This window comes from Phodopus roborovskii, unplaced genomic scaffold (assembly GCF_943737965.1).
Source record: "Phodopus roborovskii unplaced genomic scaffold, PHOROB, whole genome shotgun sequence".
Classification (NCBI taxonomy): domain Eukaryota; kingdom Metazoa; phylum Chordata; class Mammalia; order Rodentia; family Cricetidae; genus Phodopus; species Phodopus roborovskii.
The window spans coordinates 31,218,131-31,242,874 of NW_026126416.1; the positions used below are offsets into that span (position 1 = coordinate 31,218,131).

A 24,744-nucleotide genomic window follows, 5' to 3' on the forward strand; every position below is an offset into this window, starting at 1 on the left:
CGCGGTGAGGGGGGCACGGCGGTGAGGGGGACACCGCGGTGAGGGGGGCACGGCGGTGAGGGGGACACCGCGGTGAGGGGGACACCATGGTGAGGGGGGCACGGCGGTGAGGGGGGCACGGCGGTGAAGGGGGGCACAGCGGTGAGGGGGACACCGCGGTGAGGGGGGCACCATGGTGAGGGGGACACCGCGGTGAGGGGGGGCACGGCGGTGAAGGGGGGGCACGGCGGTGAGGGGGGACACGGCGGTGAGGGGGGGCACGGCGGTGAGGGGGGCACGGCGGTGAGGGGGGGACACCACAGTGGGGGGGGGCCACGGCAGAGGGGGACACCGCGGTGAGGGGGGCACGGCGGTGAGGGGGACACGGCAGTGAAGGGGGACACCGCGGTGAGGGGGGCACGGCGGTGAAGGGGGGCACGGCGGTGAAGGGGGGGCACGGCGGGTGAGGGGGACACCATGGTGAGGGGGACACCATGGTGAGGGGGGCACGGCGGTGAGGGGGGACACGGCGGTGAGGGGGACACCGCGGTGAGGGGGGCACGGCGGTGAGGGGGACACCGCGGTGAAGGGGGGCACGGCGGTGAGGGGGACACCATGGTGAGGGGGGCACGGTGGTGAGGGGGGCACGGCGGTGAGGGGGGCACGGCGGTGAGGGGGACACCATGGTGAGGGGGGCACGGTGGTGAGGGGGACACGGCGGTGAGGGGGGCACGGCGGTGAGGGGGACACGGCGGTGAGGGGGACACGGCGGTGAGGGGACACGGCGGTGAGGGGGACACCATGGTGAGGGGGACATGGCGGTGAGGGGGCAGAGTGAGGGCATGGTTTGACACTAGGAGCACTGTCGGGAAGATCTAAGGATAATCTTTGTGTAGAATGAAGGAGGACTGTGCTGAACGCAGCTCCTTGGAGAAAGAGAAAACACCTCAGGTTTATTGTTTGAAATACTTGTTTTGAAATTTGACAATTTCCAGACTTCCTTTCAACAAGATATGTGGAGTATGCTTTCCCTCCATTTTTGTTGTGCCTGTTTACACATGAACACTCATGCACATACAAACACACACTCATACTCATGTACTCTCACTCACATACATGCACATGCAAATTGGAAAATTGATGTTTTTCACAGAGATAGATGAGCATCTACAGAAAGGAGTGGACATTTTGACCAGCTACATCAATGAACTTCGAACTTTCATGATAAAGTTTCCTTGGAAGCCAGCAGATGCCACTGATGAATATGACGTAAACAAAGATGTCCTCACAGTAAAGGAAGGCAAAATTTGGGAGAAACTCAATTTTGAGGTAAATAGGAGTACTCCTCATATCCCTTTGCCAGATTCAGATAGTTTAAGGAAACACCAGAAGACAGGAATTTAGAGTCTGTACCCTTGGAGACTTTGCTTTTACTGATGTGGGTTCTCTGGGCATGATTTCAAATCTATCTCTAGGTCCTGCTAACTTAATACAGTGCATAGTCAGGTGCCCTCTGAATGCTATGTCAGCCACCGGCTCAGCCCTAAACCCATCTCAGATGGCAGCCCCCAGCAGTCCTGCTGAACCCGGAACTTTGTTTTATTTTTTATTTATTTCGGAGACAGGGTCTCACTACCCCAGGCTTTCCTTGAGCTCATTTTGTAACTAGGCACAAATTCATGATCCTCCTCGCTCAGCTTCCTAAGTGCTGGGTTATAGACCTGTACCGCCATCCTCTCCAGGGCACTTTGGCCCCATGCATGTTTTGACTTCTGGATAAATGAAATTACTTCTGTCAGTTAGATCTTAGGGGATGTCCTGTGACTTCATTACCACAAAGCCACTTGAGTCCTACTTATTACAAATTCTAATGAACGCTTTTGCCATTTAAACCTTCCGTCTATGCATCTGTCTGCTTCTCTTTTCACAGTAGTAGTTGTTAAAAAACGTGCTGCTGTCTGTTGACTGGGGCGGGGGGGGGGGGGGGCGGTGCTGGGAGAGTCCATCCCTCTACACTGAGTGCCGGTTGGAGGGGCAGAGCCGATGGCTCAGTGTGGATGCTGATAGCAGCAGAGTGAACGGATAAGCAGAGCTTTGCCTGTGTCCTCAGGACTGCTGCTGGAGGGCAGAGGGCAGAGAGTGCTGGGTGACTGCTCTTCCCCCTTCTCTACCCAGAAACTCACTGTCCTTGCTGATTTTTGTCTGCCTTCTTTCTGTCTGCTTTGCAGGTCTCTCTTCTTGTGTTCCTCCCTTTAGTGTGTTCTAGAGCACTGTCAACACTTTCATTCTTCTTTCTCAGAATCACTGATCTTTAACTCTGTGTGTGTGTACGGGGACGGGGTGTTGACGGGGACTACAGTTAACTGTGATGTAAGCTGTGGTCTCCAGAACCCTATGTGTGCATGTGCTCACACAGTTTTGCACATGGATAATGTAATTTATGGTGCTGTTAAGGCCTCTGGTAAGAGTGACAAGTAGATCTCTGAGTTCAAGGCCAGCCTGATCTACAGAGCGAGTTCCAGGACAGCCAGGGCTCTACAGAGACCCCTGTCTCAGAAAGCCTCCATTCTATTCTCTCGGGGTTCAGATCTTTAATTTAGGTCTCTTTTGCAGTTACCTACCCATGCCCCATTATCTTGACTTTCAATTACTTTCAGTCCATTCCATGTGGCTTCCAGATGTAGGTAGGTGTCTGATGACAAGTGTGGTCTCCTGCTGTTAAAGTCTTTTCAGCGGCTTCACGCACACACATTTCAGGATAAAACGTATCTCATTTTGCGTTTCTACACCCAGTGTCCCTCCTTTTAGAATACCTGCCTTCTGATCAGTCATCTTTACTAAGAAGTCACATGCTCCTGGGCAGCTGACCCCCTTTTTGGTCACTGTTCTTATTTAGATGCCTTCCTTGTGTGCAGGTATCACAGCCCCTATCAGTGAACGCTATAACTGGTGCTTTCTTTTGTCTCCCACATTGTGGGGTCCTAGACTGTGAAGAACCTGCTTCAGTCAGTTCGCATCCCCCACACCTTGCCAAGAAGTAGATTTTCAGTCAAAAACCCCTTAGTAGGTGTCTAATGCATGTGCACATACTGCATTGCTAATCATAATAAGAAAACGACGAGGAACTTTACATTTTGTTTCTTTTCCTAGGAAGTTATCGCTGATGCCATTTTAAATAACAAAATACCAGAGGCACAGACTTTCTTCAGAATTACTAATCATCCTGCTCAACGACTTGAGGAGCTGGTCAGAATAGGCCTGGATTTAGTGTTTGACAGTTTGAAAAAGAACAATGTAGAGGAAGCCTCCACGCTCTTAAGGAATATGGTGAGTGGTAATGGTCTGCTCGTCTCTGATGTATAAAAGACTTCACCTCTTCACACCATCCTTTTTTTTTTTTTTTTTTTTTTTTTTTGTGAGCCAGGACAACCAGAACTCACTTTACAGCTCAGACTGGCCTCAGACTTATTCGTGATCCTCCTGCCTCGGCTTCAGCATTTTGGGATTATGAGCATGAGCCACCATCCCTTGTTTTTGTTTGTTCTTAGACATGATCTCACTGTGTAGCCCAGGCTAGCCTTGTCTTTCCTCCTATCACAGCCTCTCAAGTGCTTGTACTATCTTACCATCTGAGACAATGTTTTTCGTAGAAAACTTCACACCTGTCATGCATAGGGCCTCAGTTTTGCTGGAGAACAATCTATAGCCTTCATGTGAGCCCTTACATCTCCATTTGAACTTTCTAGTAGGTTATGCACTGGCTTAGGGCTTTATGTTCCCTGGTTTTGCTTCATTTGAGAAGGAAATCCTAGATGAAGCAGGTCTGGTCCTCAGCTGGAGTCTTGCCCAGGGAAACTCCTGAAGGTGCATGTGTGTTGTTTGTTGTTTCTGTCAGCCTTTGGTTACAAGTAAGCCACCATAGAAGTTTACAGTACACTTTCTCAGTCCTCAGTTGCCCGGTATTAACTTAAATTGCTCTGTGTGTTGCCTTTGCTCCAACTAAGGGTGTTGGGGACAAGCAATTGATACTTATAACTGATGTAGAAGGTACATTCCCAAGAGCAGACACAATGTGCTGTTCTAGCAGGATACATGTCTACAGGAGAGCATTTCTGCATCTAACATGTTTATGTTCAAATGGGTTCATTACAAATGTAAGCTTTTAAAATTCCGTTTATTTTAGGGCTTCAATGTGGAAGATGAGTTGCTCAAGATATGCTTCTATACAACTGATAAAAATATACGGGACTTTTTGGTAGGTAAAGGTGTGACTGTGTAGCTTCCATCTTTTATTTTGAGACAGGCTCTTGGTATGTAGTCCAAGATAGCTTCCAACTCCTAATCCTTATGCCTCAGCTTTCTACATGCTAGGATTATAGGCATGGCTGGCTGTGGATTACATTTTTATTAGACCACATTGATGAAAAAAATTTTAACTTTAAAATGAATAATGTTAGTATCTCAGAAATATATAAGCATGCTAATCCTAATCCTTTTTAGTTAATGATTATGAGTATTTGGCATTTGACATTATGGTAAAGGAAAATGTATATGGATGTATATTAACTTAAAAACAGCAGTTTAGAGGGTTGGCAAGGTGATTCTGCAGATAAAACCTCCTCCTGGCAAGCCTGACTGCCTGAGTTCCATCCCTGGGACCCACATGGTAGAGGGAGAGAACCCAACTCCCAACTCCTGCAAGTTGTCCTCTGACTTCCACACATAGCTGCTATGCCACACGCATGCACATGCACATACAAAATAGATAACGGAATAAAAAATTTTAGTCTAGAATACAATTTCCTCTCCTCCCCTCCCTGCTTTCTCTCTCCTTTCCTCCCTTTCCTTCTCCCTCCCTCTCCCTCCTCCACTCTTTCTTTGTGGTGCTGTGGATCAAACCCAGGGCCTGAGGCACCCTAAACAAACATTCTTCCAGCCACATTCGCCACACCCCCCATACAGTTATTAAATGGCATTTAATCTCATGGCTTTTGTTTTGCAAATGTTCTTGATTTTTGTGTGGTCATTACTCTAATTGCTTTTTATCTAAGGTTGAAGTTTTAAAAGAAAAGGAATGTTTTTCTGAAAAAGAAAGAAGAACTGTAGACTTTGTTCATCAAGTTGAAAAGTTTTATTCGGGACATTTCCAAGAAAATGTACAGGTGCAGTCCTTTCCCAGGTAAGCTCATTAGTCCCCATAGGCGCTAATGGAGGGAGACTGGGTAGCACTTCATCTGTAGTGATTATGAACATACTTTTCTTACATGGAGCTAAACATCCATTCCTCACTGTTTTTAGATATTGGATAAAAGAACAGGACTATTTCAAGCACAAATCTATTTTGGACACATTCCTCAAGCGTGATAAGAAAGATGAGTTTAATGAACAGGACTATAGAATTGCACTGAATTGGGCTCACTGGTGGGATCCGCAAACACAACAATGCATCCTTCTCCCCAGGATAAGTCCAGAAGGCAAGTACAGAGGTGCCTGAAATGTGAGCATATTAAATGGGGGGGTATGTTAGTCATTAATGTTTAAATCTTTGGGGGTGTCTACTTTAGAATTCCTGTTAGCAGGGGAGGTTCACTTCCTTTAAAACTCATTGAATTAAGACGTCTTGCTTATGAGGTTTTTGTAATCGATTTCCAATGTGGTAGTGAGAAAAGGTCATGAAGTTCGATGAATGGATATTGTCAAAGCCAAAAGTTATCATTGCAGCTGCAGAGTGATGCTGCTTTTCCATCCAGTTTCTGAGTTTCTCATGTAAAATTGGGGATTAGAATCACACCAGGCTCTGGAGCAGAGCTAACTGGGTGAGGAATGATAAGTCATAGCATCAAATTCATGCTTTACTGTGTAGCCTGAGTTAATGTAGCTGAATTAAGAGTTTATGTTTCAGAGGAGAAGGTAGTCAACAGCTTCAGTGCCATTCAGTTTCATTCTAACTCTGTGGTGAGGAACCCTTCACTCTCCCCCTATCTATGGGGTTGATTATAAAATGAACGAAGAAAGCAAAAAGAATCAGGGAGCCTGAGTAAACCACACATGATGTGGACACATGTAGCCAGTGACTGTTCTGTATGGAGTTACAAGTCAGTAACTATAGATCACTGCTATTTTAAAAGGCGTCTTGTTCCTCATATAGAATACAAAGCACATTCCCCGGACGCCCTCTGGAAATACCTCACAGCTCGCCACGACTGGTCAAGCGTTAGCTTGTGGATTGAAGAATTTCAGACCCAGGAAACTGGGTCACCTCAGCAGAACAAGTGGCCCCCTCTGAGTGTTGATGTCATTGATCAGAATACTTGCTGCAACAGTTACATGAGGAATAAGATTTTAGACAAGCTGGCCAGGTACTGTAACCATGAGATTAAAGTGCAGTGGGGAGGATAAAAGAAAAATTAAAAATAATTAATAATAATAATAATAATGGTGAGGGGAAGTGTGCTTCCATGCGCCCACAGACCCTGTGCTGTGTCAGTGTGTGTGCTCACAGATGCACGATTGCACACACGAGGTTTTTCCCCTTAAATGACCACAAATTCAGTGCAGTGTTGCTTCATAATACACCATTTAAAGAGGATTGTTTTAATGTCATGGTGAAGAGATTCTCAAATTCTAGATGGAGCTTCTCCCCACAGCATTTTGTGCCTTCTCTTGTTTTGTTTGTTGTGAGACAGGATCTTGTGAGGTAGCCCAGACTGGACTGGAACTTGCTATGTAATGTTCACTGATGTACAGTTGTCATTAGAAGTTAAGGAGCAAGTGGCAGGAGGCAAGACGTAGATGCCCCAAGATGAGGTACCCTGTAACTGTGTCCACTCTTCTTGGACACCAAGTGAACACATCTGCTCTATAGCCTTGACCTGCAGAGGACTGTGGGAATAAGATACAGAGCAGAGTGGCAAGGTTAGCTCATTTGTAAAGATAATTCTATTAGATCTAACCATGTGAATTTGCCGTTTGTGTGGCTCAGCGGTAGTTGACTGTCAGGTTTCTTGTGGTTCAACGTAGTCTGACTTCCTATGAGGGAAGTTAGGTGTGCACATCAGCATGTTTCTTCCACTGTTTCACACATGTTACGTTCCATTTGTGTTTGCTGGGGAGGTCCTTATGCTCTCTGTTCTCACAGCGTGTAGATGCAGAGGCAGATCCAGGGAAATGAAGAGAGTTGCCTAAGCCTCTAGCTTATAGAGAGGGGTACTTTGACATCTGCTTTTATAGTAGAATGTAGATGATTAAAATATTGCCTTAGCATTTGGTTGTTTAAAAAAAAAAAAACTAATTTAATTTAGCCGGGCGTTGGTGATGCATGCCTTTGATCCCAGCACTCGGGAGGCAGAGGCAGGCGGATCTCTGTGGATTCGAGATCAGCCTGGTCTACAGTGCTAGTTCCAGGACAGCTTCAAAGCAATACAGAGAAACCCTGTCTCAAAAAACAAATCAAAACAAAACAAAAGCCCTAATTTATCTGATTTAATGTGAATTGAAAAATTAATACTGAGCATGGTAGCACATCTTCAGTTCTACTCTGGAGGCAGAGAAGGCAGGCAGATCTCTGAGTTTGAGCCTGGTCTACATACTGAGTTCCAAGATAGCCAGGGCTATGTGGAGAGACCGTATCTTGAAAAGGAAGGAAGGAAGGAAGGAAGGAAGGAAGGAAGGAAGGAAGGAAGGAAGGAAGGAAGGGAGATCACAATATTTATCATGTAATTGTATTAAAGGGGGAATCATACCATCCTAAGCTATGGACCAGCCAGCCCTGAAGTTGTGGGCATGGGAGATCTGTCCCCACTACTCATCTGTCATGTAGTGGTGTGGGTGGGGGAGAGATCCCCCTTAGCCCTCTCCCCTCACTGCCTGTGACAGATGAGGGAGCTGACCTCCCTCTTACCAGCTGCTGCTCTCAGGAGAGTGGACCCTGCACGCCCCCTGGGCAGCACAGTAGAGCTGACCCTGTTGGCAGAGGTGAGTGAGCCAGTCCTGATGTTTCAAGCATGAGAGCTGCACCCTCCCCCCATTATTCATCTGTCATGTGACTACATGGACTGGGGAGAGATGCCCACATGCTCCCACAGCCCACCTTCAGTGCCTCAAGCAAGTGCAAGACTTAGCCCTGAGGTCATAAAAGCGGGAGAGCTGTCCCTGCCCCTTCTTACCTGGGCAATGCAGTAGAGCTGGCCCTGAAAGGTGTATGTATGGAAGAACCAGCCCTGAAGATATGAAAGCCTGAGAACAGGCCCTGCCCCTTGCTCACCACTGCAAGTGGTGAACTAGCCAGGGAAGTGCCGGAGAGCTCACCGTGGTGGCGAAGACGGAGAGCTGGCAGGCTGACCACCCCCACAAGCACTCGGGTCCAGAACCAGAGTTATGTTGGCCCACTCCAACATCCGCCGCATCTGTGATCTGCTGGAGCACGGGGTTGGGGGTTGGGGGGCTGTGGATTCAGAGCTGCAAAATCTCTGCACCACGAGGAGCAATGGGATATCCAGGAAGAGCCCCAGTGAGGGCAGTGTGGATAGTGTAGCAGAGGCCAGGGCCTCCAAGCAGACCATGACTCTCTGGGTTGAACGCCTGCATGTACAAATGTATGGATAAAGGGTTTACTGCATGACTCACTGTGCCACGCTGCAGCTTCCATGACGAGACTTTCCCCTTCTTACTTTCTTTTTTTCCTTTTTTCTCTTAAATTTTATATGATTTTATTGAGGGGGAGGGGATGAGTAGGATCAGGAGGCATGATGTGAAAGACACAGAATAAAAAAAAAAGAAAATTATAAAAAAGAATTAGGGTAGAGCATAATCTACATTCTCAGTGCTTCATTTTTTTTTTAAAGTTCAAAGTAGATAAAAATCAAACCACGTATTATTGAGGGTGGTTATAGTTATAAAACTGAATAGAAGTTAAGAATTAATCACCACAAAGTCAGGCAAATAGGGGTTGCTGTAGGGCACGAAGTGGTAAGGAGTAAGGTTTTTCCTGCTGGCCTGAACCCACCACAGCGCCAGCCCCAATTAACACACAGAGACTCTGTAGTAGATATAATGCTGTTGGCCAGTTACTTGTTTCTTATCAGCTAGCTCTGTCTTAAGTATTAACCCATTTCTATTAATCTAAGTATTTCCATGTGGTCTCATCTTACTGAAGAGTGGGCCCAGTCCCCTGTTCTCTCCAGTCTCTACATGCTGACCCCTCCTTACTACTTCCTCTCTCCTCCTTGTCTCCTAGTCCCTATCTTGTTTTCCTATTGGCCAACAGTGCTTTATTCATTAACCAGTATGAGAAACATATTTACAGAATGACATCTCCCATCAAGTAGCTCCCAAAACTCAATTGTCTATAATCAGAGTGCCAGTTATATGGTATTTCTATTACCAAAATGTCTATAATCTTTAAAATATTAATTTATTTTTATTTCATGTACATGAGTGTTCTGTTTGCCTGTGTATCTGTGTACCACAGGCATGCAGGTGCCCATGGAGGTCAGAAGAGGGCGTCAGATCCTCTGGAACTGGAGTTAACAGGTGTTTGTGAGCTGGCTGTGTGGGTGCTGGGAATTGAACTTAGGTCCACTGGAAGAGTGGTCTGTTCTAACCACCAAGCCATCTCTCTGGCCATGATATGGCATTTCTTTTAACTCTGTGTGTGTTTTTCATGATCTTTTTGTATGGCAGTTTTGAGGTGTTTAGTGGTAAATTTATAAAAAAGTAATATTTAAGTACAGATTTCTATCGTTGTTTAATAGTTGGTGTGTTTAACTGCTGTGGCTTCTTAGCAATTTTTGTGGAATTGTGTTAACTTGAACCTCACATTTTTTTTTTTTTTTTAACTTCTCATCTCTTAATTCTGCCCCTCAGGAGTGGGGTTTTTCTCACATCTGAACTAGAAGATTATGAACTTTTCCTCCTGAGACTCAGCAGGATTGGGGGCGTAATGCAAGACACCCTCCCCGTGCAAAGCTACAGATCCTCAGGAGGATGGGATTTTCACTCCCACTTCATCCTCTACTGTCTAGAGCACGGCCTACAGCATCTGCTCTATGTCTATCTTGACTATTACAAGTGAGTACTGCTTCATAGTCAGTATCAGCAGCATTAGATGTAGTCTTTGATATATTAAATGTGTCTGAATGTGTGTGCATGTGTGGACAGGTGGGTGCACATGTGGGGACACGTGGAGGCCAGATGTTGATATTGAGTGAGGTCCTCAGCCACTGTCCACCTACTTTTTCAGGTACAAATGCTCATTTAGACCTCAAACTCGCTGGTGGGCTAGACAACTGGCCAATGGGCTCCAGGCAATTCCCCTGTGTCTACTCCACCTCTCTAGAGCTGAGGCATGGATTTTATTTCAGACTGCTGAGTCACTTAGATTTTATGTGTGGGCACTGGGGATCTGAGTTCAAGTTCTCATTATTGCACAGCAGACACTGTCTCAGTCAAAGCAGTGATTATCAATATGGCTAGTGTGGCTAGCTAGCTTGCTCTGGGGATCTCCTGTCTCCATTATTTGAGGCTGCATTTATATTGGTTGGTCCTCACGCATGCTTGTATGCAAAGGGGGCTTTGACCACTGAGCCACTTCCTCAGGCCCATCTACATGCTTTTGTGTGTTGTTATTATATCTCTGTGTGTGCATGCGCATGAAGGGGAGGTGTTTGTCTTACTCTGTAGTTCAGGATGGACTTGAACTTACAGCAATTCTCCTGCCTTAGCCTGCTGAGCACTGGCATTACTGGTGCTAGAGTTATATTCTTTTTTGGCATTGCTGGAACCTAGCCCAAGCTGTTGTGCATGCCAGGCAAGTGCTCTGCTTCTGAGCTACAACTACAGCTAATTTTTTTTGAAGCAGGATTTTGCTGTGTAGCCCAGGCTGGCCTGCAATGCATGCTGCCTTAGATCCTGCACCAAAATTGCTTTTCTGATGCTAGCTGTCACCTGAAAAAACATGCTTGGGAAACTTATGTCCCATGTGATAACCTCAAAGGTGTCTGTTTGTCTTTAAATATAGACTTAGTCCTGGAAATTGTCCTTTTTTGGAAAAGAAAGAACTACATGAAGCTCACCCTTGGCTTGAATTTTTGGTTCAGTGTCGGCAAGTTTCCAGTAACTTAACAGGTATTATGTTCAGTATTAAATACGTAAACTTTCTCTTAGGTAAACTGTGAGTCTATTGAATGGCCGTTAACTTGGAAACTCTAAGTTAATTCTTTGGCTGTATTCAAATATCTGACGTAATCCAGGCTCATACTTTACTAATGAAATAGAAAACTAACCCAGTCACAGTTGGAGCTGGCAGCTTATGTAGTTAGAGTCCCTTCACTCTGCCTTGTGGTCTGCTCAACCACCTGTCTGTCACAGGCTCAGTCCCTGCCTCAGTAGATTGACACCCCTTTCTCCCGAAGAATTGGTCTGCCTTCCAGACACCTGCTAGGAATCATGCCCCTCCTCCCCTCCCTCCTTTTCTCCCTCTCTTCTATTCTTTTGCTGTGCTAGAGCCTCTCCTGTGCTAAGTACATATGCCCCAAGCGCATACTTGGAGGTCAGAAAACAACTCTGTAGAGTCAGGTCTCTCCTCCCACCTTTAGGTGGGTTCTAGGAACTTATAAATCTTTCAATCTGGAACTCCAAAATGGAAGGGAAAAACAACAACAACAACAACAACAAACTCATGAATGTGTGGGATTGTTGTGTCCATGGGAGGGAGCTGCGGAAAAAATTAACCAGTTCGTTTGCTGATGACCACACAGAAAAGCCCCTTTACCCCCAAGCATTCCAGGTTAGTAGTGTTCTTCCCAAATTCTGGAGAAAGGTACAGGGCAAGCAACTATACATTAAGCAATGTTAACAACTAGTCTTTTCATATAGTGCCAGTTTTGTTGGGTTACAGGTACATACCTTTTCATCCTTGCACATGGGAAGCAGAAGCTGGCAGATCTCTGTGGGTTCAAGACCAGCTTGGTCTACATAATGAGTTCCAAGCCCTAAGGCTGTATAGTGAGACCCTATCTCAAATAAACAACAAACAAAGGAAGCCACCTAAACTCTCCACAAGGTGACACCTGTACAGACCCAGTGTGGGCTTAATGGGAGGATGACTACCTACAGGTGGCCACTGGTAATATTGCCATGTCTCCTTCCAGTTTCTTTCTGCTTTCTTAATGGGAGGATGACTACCTACAGGTGGCCACTGGTAATATTGCCATGTCTCCTTCCAGTTTCTTTCTGCTTTCTTGCCGTGACTACTCTTACTTTGTCCGGCAGGTATCCATGGCTCCTGCAGAAGTGCAGGAAACATCTGTGTTTTGTAACTGCCTTTGTGTAATGAGAGTTCCCCTACACCCTTAGAGACAGTGATCATTAATCTTGGCATAAGATTTCACCTTGGTTAATAGGCCCTCATTTTTGACAGTGAGCTCAGTTTTACGTTTTTTTCCAATTATAAATAATTGTCTCAACTATATCTTTTTTTTCTTGACTATATCTTAACTTAGAATTGTTGCTTTTGTTTCAGACAAACTCTTTAGTACATACAGGTTTCTGCATATAAAATTGCTAAGTGGAAAGCTGTTCACTGGAAGGCTTTTACCATCAGGTCACATTGCTGTTCACTGAGGTTGTACCTTTGCCCGGTTACACAACCTATTCATAATGACCAGCAAACAGTAACACTGGATTTTAAAATAAATAAATAAATCACTCTGATACAGTTGACTTGAGGCATCTAATGAAGGCTCCCTGATGCTAGGGAGCTGTGGGGGAGGGATAGCAATTCTATTTCATTGCCATAGGACATTATTCCTATAGAATGTCACTTGTCGGATTCGTCTCTTGACTCTTTTTTCCCTTTACATTTTATGTCTTTGAAGTCTTTATTTTTATGAAGATGAACCTTTTGAGTTTGACCCCCCCCCATGTCTTTTCAATGCTTTTAAACTTAGGAAGTTGTTCTTACTGTAGACAGGGTTAAAAATATCTTTCTCAGAATTATATCTCTTAATTTAGTGATTATCCCTTTTATTTTCAGATCCCAAACTGATCTTCCAGGCTAGCCTTGCAAATGCTCAGATTTTGATTCCCACCAATCAGGCCAGTGTAAGCAGTATGCTGTTGGAAGGACACACCCTCCTGGCCCTTGCTACTACCATGTACGCTCCTGGGGGTGTCAGCCAGGTACAGGTGACCCTCAAAATTATTGTGATGAAGTAGGGTTGATTTTAAACTCGGTACAGAGAACCAGGATTGTCTAAACCTTAACTGGTGCTAAAGCATGATCTAAAGCATGACTGCCTCCAAGTATTCTGTTAGATGAGTGAGCGTGAAACAGGTGAATTTACAGTTCCTGTCCCGAACTGAAATGGAATTCATGCATGGACAGAGATTCTTTGTCCCTTGGTGTGTTTTCTATAGCTCCAGGATAGAATCAGGGTTGGGTTACTTCTACAAGTAAATATATTTTAGATCTGTAGTTTGTGACATGTCTTTGCTGATTACCCTTATAGAAAGTTTATTTTAAAGCATAATTCTTAGCTTCCCCTATAAGTTCTGTTGAGGGACCACACATGGATATGCTCCTGCTTCTTGAATACAGAGTGTGACTGGTTGGAAGGAGAATACTGCTATATATCTTGTCCTCAGCAGTATCTTCCTGGTGGTGATTACCCTTAGATTGCTGTATTATACTCAGATGGCTAAGCGACTTGAGCCTGCTTTTAGCCCCCAGTTAAACTATAGTCGAGAAAGGACTGAGGAATCATCTGCTTTGATGGTATTCTTTTATTTGTTTGCTTTTCTATTTGGTTTTTTTGAGACAGGGTCTCATTATGTAGCTCTGGCTGTCCTGACACTCACTGTGTAGCCCAGGCCTCAGCCTCCCAATTGCTGGGGTTAAAGGCATGTTCCATCATTGCCCAGCTGTTTTATTTGTTTTTTTAAGGCAAGTTTACTCTCTAGTTCAAGTTGGCCTGTAATTCCCTGTATAACCCAGGCTAGTCTTGAATTCTTAGTGATTTTCCTGCCTCAGCCTTCCAAATGCTGGACTATATACAGGCACCACCATCATGCCCAGCAGTAATAGTTGTTGGATTTTTTTAAGAATTAATGAATAATTAAATATAAATATTATAAACATTATGGCAGAGATGGCTTTTTTTTTTTCAAACAACATATGGTTTGAGAACAACAGTCTAGCTCTCTTCCTAATCTTGCAGGAAATAGAGGCTTAATGTTAAACATCTAGTCCAGTGTCATACAGCCATTAGGTTCTAGGATCATTTCACTAGGAGCCTTCTTCTATAGTGACTAGGTATTTTGGGGGTTGCTTTTTATGTGGGGGAGTGTTGAGACAGGATCTCTCTGTATTGCTTTGGCGCCTGTCCTGGAACTCACTCTGTAGACCAGGCTGGCCTCAAACTCACAGAGATCCACCTGCCTCTGCCTTCCGAGTGCTGGGATGAAAAGCATGCACCACCAACGCCTGGCTAGTGACTAGTTTTTAAATCTTAAATATGTACTATCTAAGCACCACTCCCCATCTGTAATGTGTCATCTTGCATAGGTCATTCAGAATGAAGAAAGTGAGAACTGTTTGAAGAAAGTGGACCCCCAGCTATTGAAGATGGCGTTGACGCCTTACCCAAAGCTCAAAGCTGCCCTCTTCCCGCAGTGCACTGCTCCTAGTATTCTGCCCTCTGATATTACACTCTACCACCTCATTCAGGTACAGTATCAGCCAGGTCTCTGCCAGGAAAACAGAAAGCCCTACCTCCTTCCAATACTCAGGATAAGAACGTGGCAAAGAAGGATGGCGCTATGAACCTGCACCCAGAAGAATGGCTTGGAAACCTGCAGTTTTGCTTCTAAATCAAAGGGACTTGCAGACCCTCTCAGGCCTATATAGGATCTACACTAGAAGCATCTTTTGCCCACGGCTCAGTTCAACAGGCTTTCTTCATTACATATATGTTCATATATTACATACATGTTCATAGTATCTTCAACCCAGTGTAAGTTATGTTGTTCTTTTTTTTTAACCACCACATGGTTGCTTGGAATTGAACTCAGAACCTCTGGAAGAGCAGGTAGTGCCCTTAACCTCTGAGCCGTATCTCCAGCCCCAGTTGTGTTGTTCTTTAGAGATAGGAAATCTGCCCTACTCTAATGTGAAGAACTTTGGGAGTAGACTAATTGGTTCACAGATATGCCAGGACTGTTTGTTTTTGGAATACATGAGATTAACAGCCTGTGCTAGAGCCGAGTGCAAGTCTATCATGCCTCTTAGTATACCCTCAAGGTCAATTTTCTATAAAGAATTTTCCAAAGAATGGAGCTAGGGAGATGCTTGGTGGTTAAAAGCACTGGATGCTCTTCAGAGGACCTGGGTTTGATTCCCAGCACCCACATGGTGGCTCACAGCCATCTGTAACTCTGATTCTGGGAATCTGACACTCCCTTCTGTCCTCCACATGTACTAGACACACACATGCTGTAAACACATACATGCAGGCAAAAGTTTCATACACAGGAATTCTTAAAAGAGTTTCCTGGCGGAGACAGCCTCACTCTGCCTTCACATCTGCTGCAGGAGTCTGTGCCATGCCGAGCAGCACTGCGTGTAGCATTGCTGTAAACCAAGTGATTCAGTGACATGCACTCTGTCCAGATTTGGCTCAATGTAATGATCCTCCTGTCTCAGTGTCTAAGTGCTGGGATCAAAGGCGTACAGAGATCCTTGCTTCTGAAACATTTGCATCAACTTCACACACAAACCATTTCAAGTTTTTCCTTGTTCCCTTTTCTTCTTGGCTTACATCATTGTATTTTGTTTTGATTTTTGAGACAGGGCCTCATGTGGCCCTCAAACTCACTGTGCAATCTAGGATGGCCTTCAACTACTGAGCCTCTCTCTTCTACAGCCCAAGTGCGGGTCTTACAGGCATGCACCACACCTGGCTGTTTATTTATCTATTTTAAAGCAATGTCTTACTGTGTTGCCCAGGCTGATCTCTAACTCCTGTGCTCAAGTGAACCTCTTGCCTCGGCCTCCTGAATGCTGGGACTGTGGACACATACCACTATGCCTGGTGCCTGGGAGCTCTTTGTATATGTGCACTTTTATGTCCATGGAGCTCTCCATGTGTGTGCAGGTGCACATGTGTGTCCATGTGTGTAAAGATCAGAGACCGAGCTTGAGTGATGCTCCTTAGCAGTTGACTCATGTTCTCTTCTGGTGGCGGGAGGTGAGGGGTGGGAGTGGTATGGTATGGGGAGCGGCTGTGTTCAAACAATTTATGTTCACAGAGATAGCATTTAACTGTTCCCTTCTGGGGATCGAGGTTAGGGCCCCATATGTGCTGGCAAGCATTCTACCAGAGCCCTATGAAGTGACTCCTTCTAAGGTCTTTCTATCATTTTGTTTATCTGTTTTAGGGTCGATAAACTTTTGAGTCTGATTGGCTTTTACTCTTTTTCAGTCTTTGCCGCCCTTTGATCCTAGCAGATTGTTTGGCTGGCAGTCTGCCAACACACTAGCAATAGGAGGTAAGTCATGGGATTTCTTGCTTTGGAAGCATTTAGGTCCTATTGAGAATAGAAGTTTTTATACATAAAGTTAATCCCTCTTTTCCAGTGCTTTCTATTATAAAAGTAAAAGTACTTCTCAATGGAAGACACATTCCTGGAAACTAATTGAGAACATGTAAGTTGAAAGTCAGTGTGTTGAGTTTATAGGACTTCATGTTACAGAGCAGATATGTGCCTCTCTGCAGCTCTTTTCAGAATCCCCTGTTTGAGTGTTGGTGTTGACAGTCAATAAATTATGGCTTCATCTTGTAATGGCTGTCTGACCTTGAGCACAGTTTCTCTTAAAAATAAGGTTGATAATCGTGTCCCTCTCGTGTGTTGTAAGAAAGAAGGCAGGGTGTTTTGGGTTTGGTTGGTTGATGTGTTTTTGAGACAGGGTCACAGATAGCCCAGGCTGGTCTTGAACTTGCTGTGTAGTTCAGCTTGACCTTGGATATCTGATCCTCCTGCCTCTCCCTCCCTAGTGCTGGGATACTTGAGCTTTCACATCTGACTTAGATGGTTCTGGGGATCAAGTCCAGGGCTTTATGCATGTGAGGCAAGCACTGTACCAGCTGAGTTCCAAGACAGCCAGGGCTACAGAGAAACCCTGCCTCAAAAACCAAAAAGGAATTTTGTAATGTATCTGTTTTATAAATTGAAAATGTCATATATGCCTTGTACAGTGTGCAGAATGATTGCAGCAGCCGGTTTTCCATGGAGAAACTGGCATCCCAAGCATGCAGTGCTGGTGATGTGGCAAAGGTTGATAATGTTTTGCTTCCTTCCCAGATACAGCCAGCCAACTCCCACATTTTTCCAGCCCTGACCTGGTGAGTAAATACGCTGTAGTGGAACGTCTGAATTATGCGTATTATTTACATCATGGACGCCCATCATTTGCCTTTGGTACTTTTCTGGTCCAGGAGTTAATCAAGAGTAAGACTCCCAAACAACTGTAAGTGTTGAGAGCTTAATTTCTGCTCTTAAAAAAGTATGTGTGTATCTTATTGGTGCATTTTTAAAAGTAGTGAAACTGATCATTAACAATGCTGTGATTGTTTGCCTTTGTTTTGTTTAAATGTTTGCGAATTTTATATGATGCATTTTGATCATCTTCATCTCCTTACTCCAGTGTCTCCCAGGTGTCCCCACCCCCTACTTTCCCAGCTTCATGTTCTATGTGTCCCCTTTGTCTCCCCATCTCTCCTTGACCCCACTTTGTGTGGGGCGACTACAACTGAGCCTGAGGCCTGCCTTGGAGTTTGGCCCGTTTACCAGGTGTCACTCCACTGACTGAACCGGACTCCCCCTCTCCTGGCAGCAATCGAGTGGCAGCCGTCCTCAGCTAGGAGCGCGGCTTGGCACCACCCCTCTGCTCCAAGCTGGGATTGTGTCCGGCCTGGGCTTCTGTGGTCTGTGCACACTGTCACACTCAGCGTTCACGTGTGTTCCCGCCCGCTATCTGGAGAGCACTGTTTTCTTAAAGTCATCATCCACGGCCTCTGGCTCCTACAATCTTCCGGTTCCCTTCCCACATAGATCCCTGAACCTTGAGGAAATGGATGGGACCTAGGTGTCCCAGTTAGGGGCTGGGTACTCTGAAGTCCTTTATTCTCTGCAAGTGGATGAGTTGGTAGTCTCTGTGGTAACTGCCATCTACTGCAAAGAGACGCTTCCCTGATGAGGACTGAGCAATAACTCTCAAAAAGCATGTTTTAAAGTCCTGTGACAGCAGCTCAGGCACTAACAGCTGCAGCAGAGGAATCCCATACAAAGGTTCATTTTGTATTCACAGTCTGTCCTTTGTAACCCACTTCATACAGAATTGGGAGAACTGTTTCATGTAATTAAGAGTGAAATAGGGTTTTGTTGTTGTTGCTGTTGTTCTGTAATTAAAACTTTGTTTTAGCCAGGCAGAGGTGACACACACCTTTAATCCCAGCCTTCAGCAGGAGTATCTCTGTGAGTTTGAGGCCAGCCTCGTCTACAAAGTGAGTTCCAGGACAGCCAGGGCTGTTACACAGAGAAACCCTGTCTTGAAAAACCAAAGCAAACAACAACAACAACAAAAATCTTTGTTTTAGTAGTAGTTTTCATTGTAAAATAGTTTAGTAGTTCAGAAAGGTGTGAGTACAAGGCAGGAGTCTGATCTCTAATTCTTCATATTACAGGGTTGACAATGTCTTGTGTATCTTGCTAGAAAACTTTCTGTGTGTATAAATGTACATCTGAATCCTCTAAAATGCACCTTCAGATGTTAACCTTGGAGCTTAAGAGATGGCTCAGTGGTTAAGAGAACTGCCTGCTCTTCCAGAGGACCTGGGTTCAATTCCAAGCACCTACATGGGCAGCTAACAACAGACTGTGACTCCAGTTCCAGGGGATCTGATGCTCTTTTCTGGCTTCCATGGGCACTGAACACACATGTTGCACAGGCATAACAGTAAGACAAACACCCATACATATAAAATAAAAGTAAATTTCAAAATAAATAAGCATTGGTTTTCTAGGTAGCTCGTGTTGATAGCCAGACTTGACCCCGATTACAAGTGCAATGGTTTCAAAAGGTCTTCATGTCTCCTGGGTGAAGGGGGAAGCTACAGTGCTGTGGAGTGTGAATAGGTGCTTTAATTTAAATCTAGGGCCAGCAATACAGCTCAGCAGGTGAAGGAGCTTGCCACCAAGCCTAACAACCTGCGTTTGATTCCTAGGATCTACACGGTGGCAGCAGAGGGCTGACTACTACAATGGTCCTCTGACATCCACACTCACACTGGTTCATTTATGCTTCTCCACCCTCTACCTAAGTGACCAAAGAAGCTGACCTGGTGCTTCTGGTACCACAGCCATTGCTGTACCTGGCGTCTCTTTGCTAACCTGTTTGTAGTGCCAGGCTTTGATAGCGTAAGCACAGCTGTCTCCCAGCATCCGAGACTGAGCTAGGCAGGCCTGTGATAAGGGGGTTGTGGAGGACACTGCAGCAAATGCTGTGCTGGCTGTCAGTACTGAAAAAGGGTTAATGTGCCCCCGCCCCAGACATACTTCAGCCACAGCATCTGGCCTATCCCCCAGGCAGATAACCAGCTGACTGAGGCCTGTATTCTAGTCACACCTAGCCATTCCATGAAAAGAGCTTTGGAAACAGGTCCCTTCGTAGAGAGTCAGGCATTGATGGTGGCCACATCTCACACAAACCAGTAATGCTGCTAGACCCATCAAGTCACAGATGGTAGCATTACGAGTGGCGATACCTCAGTAGGACCAGGGTATTTTGTTTCTCCTTAGAGCAGTGGTTCTCGACCTGTGTGTGGTGACCCTTTTGGCAAACCTCTGTCTCTAAAAATATTTACATTAGAATTCATAACAGTAGCAAAATTATAGTTATGAAGTAGCAACTAAAATAATTTTATGGTCGGGGATCATATGAGGAACTGTATTAAAGGTCTTAGTATTCGGAAGGCAGAGAACCACTGCTCTAGAGCAACATGCTGTGGACTGGCTAAATCCAGTTTGATCAGTGAAACTGGAAGTCTTGGAGTGTATTGTCATTTAAACTCAGTGAGTGTGGCAGGGCAGGTGTTTCATGTGACCGTGTGACAGATGTGCTGCGTTACTGATGTCTTCCCATGATCCTTTTTGTCAGTGACGTCTTTGCAAGGATGGGCGTAGTTTTCCTGCTTCTGAGATCTTTTTCTTCTACACCAGTCATGGAAGCATAGCAACTGTGCCTTGTTGTCTGGAGGAGTCTTTGTCCTAATTTCTGTCTTTGGAACTTGATTTACCTGGGATGTGGACCTTGGTGTCCACAGTGGCAAAAAGAACTTTGAACTCTAAATTGGCCCAGCCAGCTGCTGCAGCACACCTCGTGCTGGCCCCAGTAGACCGTTTCTGCAAAACAGTTGTGGCTGTGGCCAGCCTTGAGTGTTTGTGCGACTCAGACAAGAGCTGCTGTTCTTAATCTTTTCCTGCAGCTGTTTCTTTACGAATTGCACAAGAATGCTTTTTATCAGTTAGGAACCAAACACAAAACTATCATTCTTACCAATAACCCACTTAACAGTAGAGAAGAAATAAGACCCGCTGCAGAATCACTTTTCAAGGAATTAGGAATGTAAACTACTTTCAGCAGGTACAGTAAAGCAGAAAGTAGAGAGGAACCTGCGTGCTGTGGATCATCTTAGAAAACTGTGCTGGAACTCAGATATAAGTAGCACAGTCTTCCCTTACGCAGAGATGAAATGGGACAGCGGAGTAGTTATCAGTGTCACCTAAATCTGGACGGGCTGGTCCCATCGACACCTGGCTCTCCATATCTCCCCAGTGAAAGAAAATCACTAACTTAAGAAAAAAGGAAGTTCCACAGCTTTGGTATTTCTATTGCCTGTAGTGCGTGCATTTCATGCTTATTAAAATTTCCCCAATTATGTCGGGCCATGTTGGCACACACTTTTAATCCCAACACTCAGGAGGCAGAGGCAAGCAAGTCTCTGAGTTCTAGGCCAGCCTGGTCTACAGAGCAAGTTCCAGGAAAACCAGGGCTATACAGAGAAACCCTGTTTCAAAACAAAACAAAATTTCCCAATTTAAAAAAAAAAAAAAATTTTAATCTAAGGAAATAGGGTTGTAGTGCCCAAAATGAAGAAGGTTCCCTGGAACCCAAATGAACAAAAAGGAAGGGAGGGAGCAAGAGAGTGAATATAAAGCTCTCTACCTATCACTAATGCAATTTCATCTCCTTGTCCTGGTGAGAAGCAGGTGTTTGTTTTTGTTTTGTTTCTTTTTTTTGTTTGTTTGTTTTTTTAGGGTGGGTGAGACAGGTTTCCTCTGTGTAGTCTTGGCTATCTTGGAACTCACTCTAGAGACCAAGGTGGCCTCAAACTCAGAGATCTGCCCGCCTCTGCTTCCCCAGTGCTGGGATTAAAGGCATGTGCCACTACCACCTGGTTTTTAAAAATTGTGTCTCTGTATGTGCTGTGGTGTCTGTGTGTGTGTGTGTGTGTGTGTGTGTGTGTGTGTGTGATGCACTCACACGCACACCAAGATACCCATAGAAATCAGAGGATAGCTTTTTTGTTTTAAGATCGTGTTTTACTTTCATTGTGTGCCTAGTGGAAGGAGGGGTTGTACATGTGCATGGGGGAATCCAGAAGAGATTGTCAGGTCCCCTGGAGCTAGTGTTACAGGTGCCTATGGGCTCCCTGGCGTGGGTGCTGGAAACCTAACTTGGGTCTTCAACAAGAGTATAAGCACTCTTAACTGTTGAGCCATTTCCCTACCCTAGAGGACAACGTCTGTGAGTTAGTTCTCTGCACCATGTGACTCTGGGGGTCAAACCCAAGTTGTTGGGCTGGATACCAAGTAACTTTACCCACTGAGCCATCTTCCTGTCCCCCTCATCTGTGGGTGCTGAGGTATGAGCTGACATCCTCACACTTGTACAGAAAGGTCTTTAATCACTGATCTAGGTCTCCAGCCAGTGTGAAAAATAATGCTTCTGTCTGATATAATGTTGATTTTTTTTTTTTATTTCAGGATCCAGCAAGTAGGCAAGGAGGCCTATACTTTAGGGCTGGCTTCCTCCCACAGCCCTTCAGTAGGGACTGCCTGTGTTTGCTTCTTAGAATTGCTTGGTCTTGGCAGCCTCAAGCTCAGAGTTGACATGAAAATGGCAAATGTGATTCTGGGCTACAAGTGTAGAAATGAAGATGTTCACCCCAGCTTTATAAGAGAGTCTCTAGGTACAGCACCTTTGCTCTGCTTTGCCCAGAAGAAACATGGGGAGGTCAAAAGCATTAGGCAGAAATGGTACTTTTCCCTTTTCTTGCATAGTTTGTATTATATCTCACTTCCTTTTTTTCCAGACAGGGTTCCTCTGTGTGGCCCTGGCTGTTCTAGAACTCACTTTGTAGACCAGGCTAGCCTCAAACTCACAGAGATCCTCCTGCCTCTGCCTCCCGAGTGCTAGGATTAAAGGTGTGCACAACCACCCGGCCTTTATCTCCCTTTCTTAGAAGTCATTTTAATTGGGTTTGAATGATCCTGAGCCTTAGTACCCAGGTCCTGACTTTTTCTATTGAACACACACACACACACACTCACAACATATGACATACTCACACACACACACACACACACACACGCTCTTGATGGCTTTCATCTTATTGGGCTTTTTCTTTGATTTTGGGTTCTTTGGAGATGGGATCCCACTGTGTTCTGTCTTGCTCAAGGTAACCCTGAGCTCCTGTAGCCATGTAGTCGTCTTCCTTATCTACCTGAATAGCTGGGGCTACAGGGCTGTGTGCTGGGGCTACAGGGCTGTGTGGCTGGGGCTACAGGGCTGTGTTGCTGTGCCCACACTTAGGTCTTTCTTGCTGGTATTTCTTACAGCTGAAAAACTGTCTAAGCTTGCTGACGGTGACAAGGCCACCACGGAAGAGTTGCTCGTTCTCTTGGAAGAAGGTGTGTGGAGCAGTATCGAGCAGCAGGGTTGGAACAGGTTTGTGAGCAGCAGCCCCGGGCTCTTCTAGTAAACCTGACTGTGCCACTGTATATGCTTGATCTTCCAGTATCTTGCTCGTTCATCGAAATCCTGGCAGAAAGTTGCCTCTTACCTATGGGATTCCATCTGTTCAGCTGAAAAGGAAGTCTGTTCCTCCTTGTATGCAAGAGGGGTGGTGGGTTCTTAAGACTGAGTGTTTTGTCTACATGTATGTCTGTGTACCACATGAGTTCAGTGTCCTAGGAAGCCAGAAAAGGGTATCAGATCCCTTGGAACTAAAGTTACAGAAGGTTGTGAGCCACCATGTGTGCCAGAGCTGAACACGGGTCCTCTGCAAGAATAGCAGGTGTTTTTAACTACTGAGCCACCTCTACAGCCCAGAAAAGGTGGTTTTGTTTTGCTTTTCAAGACAAGGTTTCACCATGTCTTCTTGGGTGTCCTGGAAATTGCTCTGTGGACCAGGCTGGCCTAGAACTCAAGAGACTTGCCTGCCTCTGCCTCCTGAGTGCTGGGATTAAAGGAGTGTACCACTACACCTGACTAGCTTTTTTTTTTTTTTTTTTAAGTCTCATAAAGGGGCTGGAGACATGACTCAGCAGTTAAGAACACTGACTGCTTTTCCAGAGGACCCAGGTTCAATTCCCAGCACTCACATGGCAGCCCACAACTGACACCCTCATATAGACAGACATGCAGGCAAGACACCAATGCACATAGAATAAAGTAAATATAAAAAAAGAATTTAAAAAAGAAGTCTCATAAGTATTTAGTATATTTTGAGAAGCATGTATTTTTATTTTTACATATTTTATGTTTTTAATTTAATTTTATTTTTACCACAATGAGATCAAACCACAGCCTCATGCATGTTAAGATTTGTTCTGTGCTTGGCGATACTGCCTACCATGGTTGAAAGGGTTTTGCTCATTTTTTTTTTCTTTTTTAGAGAGACTATGCTCTGGTTAATTTGATTTTTACCAATTTCCAAGTTTCAAACTAGATCTATATTATAGGTGTGTGTGTGTGTGTGTGTGTGTGTGTGTAAGGTTTTGGTCCCCTGGAATTAAAACTACAATCCATCGTGCGCTCGCTGACACGGGTTCTGGAACCAAGCCCGCTCTCCCTGCAGGGGCAGCAAGCTCTCTTAACCACTTCCCATCTTATTTATTTACTTCTTTCCGTTATTTTTGAGACAGGGTCTCACCATGGAGCCCTGGCTCATCTGGAACTTACTCTATAGACCACGCTGGCCTCTGCCTTCTGAGTGCAAAAATGCAACACCATGTCTGGCCTTAGAGCAATATTTAATATTTTTTCCTTCTGCTATCCATCTCCACTTCTGATTATAGGTTGTCCAGTGAATCCAGCAGCCAATGGGCACTAGTGTTACAGTTCTGCACAGCCCACAGTATGAAACTGAGTGTGTCCTACCTTAGAGAATGTGCCAAAGCAAACGATTGGCTGCAGTTCCTGGTTCACAGCCAACTCCATAACTACCACCCAGAAGAGGTAAACACACTTCCAGAACAGTGTTCTTTGTGTGTTTGTCTGCTGTGAGACCCGTGTTCGTTAGACTGGCATCAGGCAGACGAGTTTCTAGGATTCCAGGTTGAACTTGGAAGTTCACTCAGATTCCCTCAAAAGCAACCAGTTGTGGTGGCTCAGATCTGTCATCTCAGTACTAGGGAGACTGAGGA

General features: G+C 45.1%; 1 protein-coding gene across 1 annotated transcript in view; it reads left to right on the forward strand.

Moving 5' to 3' along the window:
- Window positions 1-24,744, forward strand: part of Spg11 (SPG11 vesicle trafficking associated, spatacsin) — a 65,667-nt gene that overhangs the window by 20,910 nt on the left and 20,013 nt on the right. The window contains exons 10-24 of the mRNA XM_051183548.1: window positions 1,133-1,308; window positions 3,130-3,306; window positions 4,163-4,234; window positions 5,031-5,158; window positions 5,278-5,453; window positions 6,128-6,338; window positions 9,844-10,047; window positions 10,997-11,103; window positions 13,013-13,158; window positions 14,543-14,704; window positions 16,458-16,524; window positions 17,338-17,503; window positions 22,081-22,286; window positions 22,936-23,044; window positions 24,397-24,556. Coding sequence (XP_051039505.1) covers window positions 1,133-1,308; window positions 3,130-3,306; window positions 4,163-4,234; window positions 5,031-5,158; window positions 5,278-5,453; window positions 6,128-6,338; window positions 9,844-10,047; window positions 10,997-11,103; window positions 13,013-13,158; window positions 14,543-14,704; window positions 16,458-16,524; window positions 17,338-17,503; window positions 22,081-22,286; window positions 22,936-23,044; window positions 24,397-24,556 — 2,267 coding nt within the window. The remainder of the gene's footprint in view (window positions 1-1,132; window positions 1,309-3,129; window positions 3,307-4,162; window positions 4,235-5,030; window positions 5,159-5,277; window positions 5,454-6,127; window positions 6,339-9,843; window positions 10,048-10,996; window positions 11,104-13,012; window positions 13,159-14,542; window positions 14,705-16,457; window positions 16,525-17,337; window positions 17,504-22,080; window positions 22,287-22,935; window positions 23,045-24,396; window positions 24,557-24,744) is intronic.